General features: G+C 42.6%; 1 protein-coding gene across 1 annotated transcript in view; it reads right to left on the reverse strand.

The window, feature by feature from the left end:
• Positions 1 to 1,222: 1,222 nt before the first annotated feature.
• The window catches only part of ANKRD13A (ankyrin repeat domain 13A), a 33,126-nt gene continuing 24,252 nt past the window's right edge, over positions 1,223 to 10,096 (reverse strand). Inside the window, exons 11-15 of the mRNA XM_012650225.1 lie at positions 9,680 to 9,837; positions 8,864 to 8,977; positions 6,564 to 6,724; positions 4,439 to 4,506; positions 1,223 to 3,314 (exon numbers count right to left, since the gene is read on the reverse strand). Of these exons, the coding sequence (XP_012505679.1) occupies positions 3,119 to 3,314; positions 4,439 to 4,506; positions 6,564 to 6,724; positions 8,864 to 8,977; positions 9,680 to 9,837 (697 nt within the window). The 3' untranslated portion in view covers positions 1,223 to 3,118. The remainder of the gene's footprint in view (positions 3,315 to 4,438; positions 4,507 to 6,563; positions 6,725 to 8,863; positions 8,978 to 9,679; positions 9,838 to 10,096) is intronic.

The following is a 10,096-nucleotide window of genomic DNA, read 5'->3' on the forward strand; positions in this document are numbered from 1 at the left end:
TTCCCTGGCCTTCGTCTTTGGGGGTATGGGAGGTGGTAGCCAAACCCTAAATCTTATAACCAAACTGTACTCAGAATACCAGTTCTGTACCCAGATGAACACATCCATCAATCAGATAAAAATGAATTATATTAGCAAACACTAAACTTTCTTTAAAGTCTCCCCATGCTGCTTGTGACTTAGGGACCCTGGGGTGCTACTAGCATGTTATATTGTTTCCAGCTGGACCTCAGTCTTAAACCCACACGTATTTCTAGACAGAGGGTGGGACTTTCAACTCCATCACCATCCGCACCAGAGTCATCTGAAATTTCCATAGTCCAGTTCGTCTTCCTTCATGTCATCTGTGGTAAGCAGGAGACTGGGACCTGGGAAATTCCTTTTCCTGTCATTATTTAGGGCAGGCTCTTCCACTTCCTCGACATGTCACGTTATGTACTGTGTGACAAGCTTGTTCATAGAGCAAAGTCCCTTGGGAACTTTGTTACACTTAGTTCCTAGCAGTGTCTAATGTGCAGAAGTTGCCCAGTTAAAGTTTCTGCTGATATTGGGCCAATAAGTGTTAGTGAACCTAAAGATAAGGAAAGAAACTATTTGGCTTTTAATTAAATAATCCATAGATATTGCACCTCTTGATCTAAGAAGAGGAACCGTTGTCTTTCTTCATGGTGTTCTCGTGGCTCAAAGGATTGGTATTTATTGTCCCCAAAAGCAAAGCAGCTCCTTTACATCTTCCTGGAACTACCAAGGTCTCATTTTTGGAACCCAAACACTTTTACTGGCCACTGCTCTTTTTGTTTTTAATACCAACATATTTAGGTGTAGAATGAGTTCGGGAGCCCTAACTTCTGAGATCACCCTCACAAAGCACTCTGGCTTCAAAGGAGAGATGCATTCACTCAGATTTGATGTTGGCTTGGCTTCCCTAAACCCACAAGAGCCAGTCCACCTCCAGGAGGAGGACCACAGAGTTGCCTCCGAGGAGCCCCAACACTGGCTTGCTTTTAGTTTCCATTTGAAACACGTAACATGGGGTTTGCGGACTCTACAACTTGGGCAGAAAGGCTGAAAGGACCACGCCACCTTTGTAATAATGTACCACAGCAATGCGAGCATTCTGATGTTCTACTGCCGGACATCAGGAAGCACATGTGGGCCCATCCAGTGACTAGAAACACACAATGTGAAAGAGAAAAAAAAGACTCAAAGACTGTCTGGAGTATTGTATGAGCACCCTCTAAGGAAGCAGGCTTTATTTGCATTTTAAGAGTGAACACATACATGAAAAATGCTACAACAGGTTGATATGAGGCTCAGTCCCTTTTTAAGTGACTCCCTGGGGAGAAAGTCAAACACCTCGGGAAGCAGAGCAATGGAATGCGAACATAGAAATTACCTATGGTTCACCTTAGTGAGTAAACGACATGGCCTAACTGTAGCCATTCCCAAGAAGTGTCTTCACGCCAAGAAGTGTTTACTTCCCGTAAACGCCAAGTAAACAAAATGCCAAGCCGCATATTTGAAACAAACGTGAAGTTGCCTATACTGGCCTCGTGTGTACAGAAGGAACTTTGGTCAGACCATGACAAAAAAAGGCAGATGGTTATATGGAATTAAAAGCACAATTCTTTGTGTCTAGGAACGTCTTACTGGCAACATTAACAGTAACAGACGTTAACTGGAACAGTAGTTTATGTTTCTCTTCCTATCCTAAAAAGAAGCGCAACAGAGGAAACAGATGCAAAACAGAGGAGGATATTGTTTCCCAGGGTATTTCAGTGCACTGTGGGAACGCATACACGGGCCAGAGCGAGGGGGTGCCCTCGGCCGTACTCCCCCAAGTTCTGTGTGTCCTGCGATGGTTATTTACAGGAGGGTTTGACAAAATAGTTAACTACTAAAGGTATCCAAAAAAGGCCTGAGAAAATCTGGTTAAAATGTATAACCTTGTATTGCTACTGATGGGAGTAGTTGTTTTTATATCTTTTAAAAATAATAAAAATTCTGTTAAAAAATATATTTATCCGGAAAGATGTTGATTTGAACTCTAAAAAGCAATGTGGAATCATCATTTTCCCTTTAGAATGAAGAGCCATTGAGCTCTTGTTTTAAGCTCCCTTTCTGATTTCAAATCCATCTTTCCTCTCAGGTGAGACTAGGGCATGCAGTGGGTTCTTCTAGGCTTCTACGTGGAAATCGTTTGCCAGGGCAGGCATAGAACACGCTCTTGGTTTGGTTCTATGCTGTTCCAGTATTTTGGCTAGCTTGCCCACGTCAAGAACAAGCGTCAGGTTCTTCTAGCTGCTCCTTCAGGGACAGGATTAGCTGCCTTTGATTTAGCCTGGAGGATCCTGCTCTCAAAGGAATTGCCTTTATAAATTCAAATCAGATCCCTCAATAAGTGGAGTGAGGCTGTTTGAAACTATTAGTAATGTTTAAGGCTAAGGCAACAGCCACGGTCATTTGTATATCTTAATTTGATGCAAATAGTTAACCACAATCTAAAATAGATCCTGTACATATCTCCTCTTGAACTTTAGCTGGGGGTGGAAGGAATGGAATAAGGTGGAGATGGAGGAGGAATAATGACAATGTCCTAGAAACCCTGTATAAAGGTAAAAATAAAGAGTAGATCAGCACAGATTACCCATTTCTTTGGTGAACAGTAAAGAAGTGTCTCAAATTCTCATAAACCACACTCTACAAAGGCTGCTGCCACCGCCGCTGCTCTCATATACAAAAGCACCCTGACTCTGCAATAACTTGTTTTGTTATCACTCCTTAATAAAAATTTGTCTACAAACCTGCAGGGATTGGGGTTTTGTCTAAAGCTGGTAGTAAAAACGTGACCTGCAAGCCAATACAGCTAATGGAAAGTGACCATGCTCTCCTCTCCATAGCCTGGAGATAGGGCCTGACGATCCCCAGCCCCTTCTCCACCCCGGGGAGCATCCTGGATGGGCCAAGGAGCCCCTGGTTCTGCACCTGCATAAACAAAGGGCAGCTGCCATCTGCTGCACACACGCGAGGTGCAGGCCCTTAGCCCCGAGGTCCTGGTTGACACAGCGTCCGTGGCAGCCCAGAGCCTCTGCTTTGTGCAGCCCGTGGGCAGAAAGGTCTATTTCTCAATGAGTGACAGCTGTAAGACTTGCTGGAGCTCGGCCTCCTCCTCCTGGAGCCGGAGCTCCCGTTCCTCCAGCTCTTTGGCAGAGAGCTCCATGGCCAGCTGCAAGTCGCTATCAAAACTGCTCATGTCGCTTGGGGCACCAGAGCACGGGCCTTCAGTGCTGGTGAGGAGGCTCTCCTGGATGGCCCTGGGTTGGAAAACGGGAAAAAAGCAAGACAGTCATTACTATCTTCAAGGCAGCAGCAGCAACTACATTTCTTAACTGCTTAGCAAGTGCCCACTGTGCCAGATACATCACATGCATGATGCCATTTAATCCCATGTGGCTCTGGGGGCACAGGTGCTGTATACAGGTGAGAAACCAAAGGCTCAGAGGGGTTAAGAAGCCTGGCCAAGATCACCCAGCTACTAAGTGCTGGGGCTGGGAACTCAACTTTGATCTATTTTCAAGCAAAACCCAGGCTCTCATAGGTGCCTAAAGTATTAATACAAGGAAATACTTTGGGCTGGGCACGGTGGCTCACGCCTATAATCCCAGCACTCCAGCACTCTGGGAGGCCAAGGCGGGAGGATCGTTTGAGCTCAGGAGTTCGAGACCAGCCTGAGCAAGAGCGAGACCCCGTCTCTACTAAAAATAGAAAGAAATTAACTGGACAACTAAAAATATATAGAAAAAATTAGCCAGGCATGGTGGCGCATGACTATAGTCCCAGCTACTTGGGAGGCTGAGGCAGAAGGATTGCTTGAGCCCAGGAGTTTGAGGTTGCTGTGAGCTAGGCTGACGCCACGGCATTCTAGCCCGGGCAACAGAGTGAGACTCTGTCTCAAAAAAAAAAAAAAAAAAAAAAGAAAAGAAAATGCTTTGTAAAATGAATCTTTGCAGCTTTTCCCCCTTAAAAAGATAATCTAATCATCTCTGTAGCTTTTCCCCAAACTTCCCCATCTTTAAAATTGTATAAACTTCCCACGGAGGGCGTTTAGACCATGTGATCCTCTCTTCATAGAAGATCGAACCAATCAGGAAACACTGACTTGGTGCTTTTCCGCCAGTGACACCGACCCTGGGAACCAGTCAGCAGTTCTATCACTCGTTCCCGGAAACGGGCTCCGCAGGGTTCAGAGCTGCTTTCCCGAGTAACTGCTACAAGAGGAAGCAGGAGAGCCGACACTCTATCCAGTCTCCCCTCCCTCCTGCCACATGCCCGGCGCCATGCGTCTATCTGCCTGGGGACCACACGCATGGTGCCGAGCATCTGCGCCTGTACTGAGAGCCCGTGTCAACCTCGATCTAATCAAAGTCATGTCAGTCACCTCTCGTACTGGTCGTCATAGGCGTGTGTCTGGCTGATCCCGCCATTCGAAGCTGGTCCTAGAAGTTCCTGGCAAAACAAACATGACAGGCATGAATACCTCTTAGAAGAAATAGGTGCCACACTGATAAGGAAACAAAAACAACAGGGACAAAATTAAAAATATTTATATGCCCAGTATTAATAGTGCTGTGTAAAGAACCAGCAGGGTCTTGGGTTACTTGGAAAACAACTCCTGCAGGTCAGATGCTATATGCCACAGCCTGACTCACAGCCGTGACCTCCTCTTACGTTCCACAGAATCAGTGTGTTCCAAACAGCTCACCTTGTGCAAAGTTTAAATGACCAAAGCAGGTGATTGTTTCAGGGCAAGATGAGAAGGCAATTCAACATTAGTAATCTTTGGCTTTGGCTACTCCCCCTATTATCAAAGCTTATGGTCCACAGGGTTTATGTAGATACCGAGGGGAAAAGCTAAGGTCACTCACGCAGGGAAAGGAAAAGCGCACGGAGCTGCCAGTGCTGTCCAGGGCGGGGGCTTCTCCCGGGGGGCCTCCCAAAGGGAATCTGCCTGCTCCAGGGTTTGGCCCTCGGCCCAGCAGCCTCAGAAAACGGGATGGGTCTGGGAGGGTGTCCATGGTGGGGAGAGAGGGGAGTGAAGGAGGGGGACTCACATCACCTACGCTCTGAGACCCAAGGATAAAACCAGAAAGCCGGAAGCCTGAGCCAGTGGGGATGCCAGAGTGTGGGTGCTGTTCTCAAAGCTTAGCAGCCCTGGAAGAGCGGGGCTGGGGGCTGCTGCAGCAAAGAATTCCCAGTGCCTGGCAAACGGCAGACACTCTGCAAATGGCTGCTGAATGAATGATAGAAGAAGAAACCAACAAACAAATAAATCAACTGCAAGATCCCAGGACACACCAGAGGGTGGTGGAGGCAGATCAGACCCCACCCTAGGAGAGCCAGGAGCCACAGGAGGGAGGGGACAGACACAGCTGATATTGGGGTAAGAGGATCTCAAGCCTCCGATTGTCCCAGGCAGGTGAGGACTGGAGGGAGAACCATATAAAAGGTGACTGTTCTGCTGGGCGTGGTGGTGCACACCTGTAGTCCCAGCTACTGAGGCAGATGAAGTGGGAGGATCACTTGAATTCAGGAGTTCAAGGCTGCAGCGAGCTATGATCATGCCCCTGTTGTACTCCAGCCTGGACAACATAGTAAGACCCCATCTCAAAAAAAAAAAAAAAAAAAAAGGGCAACTCTTCTTACACAGGTCTGTCCTGTCCTTAGCTCTGCATTTCACCAGAGACCCAGAGAGAGTTTAAGGAGATGATACTCCCTCAGGCAGGAGTTGGGATTAAAATCCACATCACTACCTTCATCTGAGGCTACCAACCACAGATAATCTTCCAGAAAAAAATATGACAGTGTGAATTAGCATGAATTTACTGCTTCAGTACTAGAAAATTATAAAGCACATCTTGAAAAATACACAATTGTGACCTACATGGGTGAATGTGAGTAAAAGCAAAGTCTATCTGAAGACATCTTGTGACTGTGCTGACTGCGGTTACCAGATGGTCTCTTACATAACAAGCTTTTGTAAAGAGAGCAGGTGCATGAAACATAAAATAATCTAAGGGGCTGGGCGTGGTGGCTCACGCCTACAATCCTAGCACTCTGGGAGGCTAGGGTGGGAGGATTGCTTGAGCTTGAGCTCAGGAGTTTGAGACCAGCCTGAGCAAGAGTGAGACCCCCCATCTCTACCAAAAAGAAATAAAAAGAAAAACCCAGCCAGGCATTGCGGTGCGCACCTGTAGTCCCAGCTACCCAGGAGGAGGCTGAGGCAGAAGGATCGCTAGCTTAGAGCCCAGGAGTTGGAGGTTGCAGTGAGCTACAATGATGCCACTGCACTCTGCCAAGGGCGACAGAGTGAGACTCTCTCTCAACAACAACAAAAAAAGGCAACTGAACACCCCTCCTCACAAAAATTATTAAAAAAAAAATTTTAAATAATCTAAGTAAATACGATGAATGTGCCAAACTAGTTATTTAAAGTAAGCCTTCTAGGTTGGCCAAATCAGAAGGTAAGCCCTCCCAAGCCCTGCCATTTATTCTGACAAATGCACCTGGCCCCTGCTGGACTCCAGCAGGCTCTGCTGGATGGCAAACTGCATTATCTCGTAATCTTCGTCTTGCAAATGCACGTTTCTGCCATTGTCTTGAATGTGGTAAGATTCGGGAATTTCAAATACAGACTGATCGACCTCAAAGTTTGTGACGTGGGAAGCTGAAACACAAAAGGCAATCCAGTGTCTGAGTTAATTACAATGAATTTCTACTCCAATTTTTTCCAAAATTTTTTTAAATTAAAAAAAAAATGAAAGGACCAAAAGGATTAAATAAAGTTTGTGATTATGTGAGAGATTGTGAGGAAGAATTATGATGGAAAAATATAGCAGAATATGGCTTTTTTTGGCCTTGATTTTTTTTGTGAAAAAATAATGCAGTCATAAAATATAGACTACTGTAAAATGAAAAGTGAAGAATTTCTCTCCCTATGCCCATTCTACTATTTCCAAACTGCAGAAGTAGCCCTTACTTATCTGTGTATCCTGTGAGGAATGTGATGTATGTAAGCGTGGGTGGGTATGTAAGTGTGAACATAACATACAGTCACACCAATGTGTACTTTCCTTTTGTATCATGAAATATGGTAAACATATAAAAGAAACTATACAAAATATCTGAACACTTAAAAGAAAAATGACGGTAATTAAAACAAATGCCTGTGTATCCTTCACCTCTCCTAAGACACAGAACACTACCAATACTACACCCCAGGTATACCCCTTCTTAACAATATCTCTTCTTCCTCTCCAGAGTTAAAAACATATAATTCAAAATAGTGGTTTTCACTGCCTAGCTCTTCTCTGGAGTTATGTCACATGTATATAATTTTACTCGTTTGTTTTAGCCTGTTTTTGAATTTGACATAAATGGAAACAGATGGAATTTATTCAACTTAGATTGTTTTCATTCAACATTAGGTTTTGAAATTCACCAGTTTTGATGCACATGGCTGTACATTTTTATTTTCACCACTGTATGTTCTTCCATTGTATTAATGCAGCACAATTGGCATATTCCACAATTTCAGGACTCCAGATTTTTGCTATTACGAACGATGCTACTGTCCATTATTGGGGTCCCCAGATGCCCATGTGCACAGGTCTCTCTAGGGTACACATCTAGGAAATGCTAAGTCATAATACACATCTTCAATATACTAAGTAATGCCAAATGTTTTTTTCAATAAATTATACCAATTTACTCTTCCTGCCAAGAACGGACAAGTATTCCTTTGCTGAACAACCTCATGAACACACATTACCCAACTTTATTGCTACATGGGAGTGTAAAGTTGTATATTATTGTTGAGTTAAATTGTTTTTATTTGAAGTTTTAATTTATATACATTAAGATGCTATCTTTTAATTCCTCATACTGGTAGACTGAGGGAGAAAAACCGTAAGACCATCTCAATAACTGCAGAAAAAACATTTGACAAAAATCAATACCTAATAATGGTAAAAACTCTTAGCAAACTAGGAATGTAAGAGAAGAATTTCCTCCGCCTAATAAAGGACATCTACAAAAAACTGACAGCTGACATCATGGCTAATGACGAAATAGCCATTCCTCCCCTAAAATCAGAATAATTGCAAGGATGTCCATTCTTACCACCTTTATTCAACATTGTACTGGACATCCTAGCCAGCGTAATAAGGCAAGACAAAGAAATAAAAGACTTAAGCATTGGAAAGGAAAAAGTAAAATTGTCTTTATTCACAGACATGATCATGTGTGTAAGAAATTCTAAGGAATCTACAAAAAAGCTACCAGAAGTCAAGTGAATTCAGTAATGTTACAAGATACAAGGTCAAAATACAAAAATCAGTTATACTTCTATATTCTAGTAACTGGAAAATAAAAATAATAAGTCAATTTACAATAGCATCTAAAAATATGAATTGGATCGATGGCAAAGGAGTATGAGGAAATTTGGGGGTGTATAGAAATGCTCCCCATCTTGATTGTGGTGGTGCTTACAAGATGTATACATTTGTCAAAATGCATGGAACTGTCACACTTCAAATGGGAGCATTTTATTGTGTGTATGTTATACCTCAATAAAGTTGATTTTTAAGAACATGCTGTCTTTTTAATACAGTGGGATCACACATATTCTACAAGTTGTTTTCCACTTAATCTAAACTAAATCTAAAATTTCCTTTCATCCATCCGACACAGAGAGATATTTCATAAGATACTCCAATTTCAAGCTGAATAATTAGTGAAATGACTGGATGAATTAAAAAAAAAAAAAAACACAAAAAAATTTTTTTTTTTTTTTTTTTTTTTTTACCTGACTCAGCCTGGGTCCCTTCCACATTTTGAGATACGGTTTCTTCGGCAGTGCTACAGCCATTAACATTTCCAAACGTAATCCGTGCATTTAAGACATGAAACAAGGGAATTTCTAACAAAATAAAAGCTCTTATCAATAAACTTCACGAGAATAATAATAAAATAGTCATCATTTATTTACTGAGTGCTTACTATGCTAGTACTGTGCCAAGCACTTTTTGTAAATATAATTTCATTTAATACTAATGAGCCTTCCCAATATACAGATGGGAAAACTGAGACTCAGAATCTTAAGCATTTTCTCCTAGATCTTAGTAAGTGAACAAGCCAGGATAGCATTCAAGTGTCATGAATATACAACCATCCAAAATTAAAATTCCTCATGAATAATCTGTATTACATATAGCATTATGCATACTAGTTTGAGCCCTAAAATGTATTAATATTTATGTATCAAAGGATCTTGGTGTCAATTGCCTTCCTCAAATAATTACCTAATTTGAAGTTTCACTTAAGGCTTGACACTAAAACAATGACTGTGTCATATTGTTATGCCTTTTTACATCTGTCAGTACCATCTGTAAATAGAACTGATGGTTAGAGATCTCCTAATTTTGATATGCAAAATAAGCCAAGAATCATGACATTTCTTTAAATCAAATTAAACCAGAGGATAATTCTGACCTCTTCTATTATGTCTATTATATGATATTAATACTTTGTGCTTAAAGTGCTCCAATTCTTAGAAGCATGTTCTTCTACCCACAAAAACAGGCAGAAGCTACCAGTGTTCCTGAGGTTTGTTTAACAGTACCTATTTTGACAGGAAATCCAGGTGGGAATTCCAATTTGATGAAATCTCTCAATCTTGCAAAATGAGCACTAGTTCGAGCCATTAGGTCAATGATGGGAATGACCTGTTCCACGAGAGAGAGGGGAAACTCTTCACACATCCATAGCGTTGCTTTAAACCTGCAGGATTCAACCGAGAAAAGACTGAGGCCATCTCTACCGGGTTATGCAGCAGGCTGGACGGCACCAGCCCACTCACTCCACGCTCTTCCAGTGATCTCTTAATTCAGAGCTCCTGAGGGTCTATAACCACAAGGAATTCAGCTCACCCTGAAATCTGGCAATTGGGGGAAATGACCTGCATTACAACTTCCCACTGGAACAGCCTTAATTGACAGCAAACAAGATGACATCGACAGCTAGTGGGAACCACTTCATC

The sequence above is a fragment of the Propithecus coquereli genome, unplaced genomic scaffold (assembly GCF_000956105.1).
Source record: "Propithecus coquereli isolate 6110/MARCELLA unplaced genomic scaffold, Pcoq_1.0 Scaffold314, whole genome shotgun sequence".
NCBI classification, from domain to species: domain Eukaryota; kingdom Metazoa; phylum Chordata; class Mammalia; order Primates; family Indriidae; genus Propithecus; species Propithecus coquereli.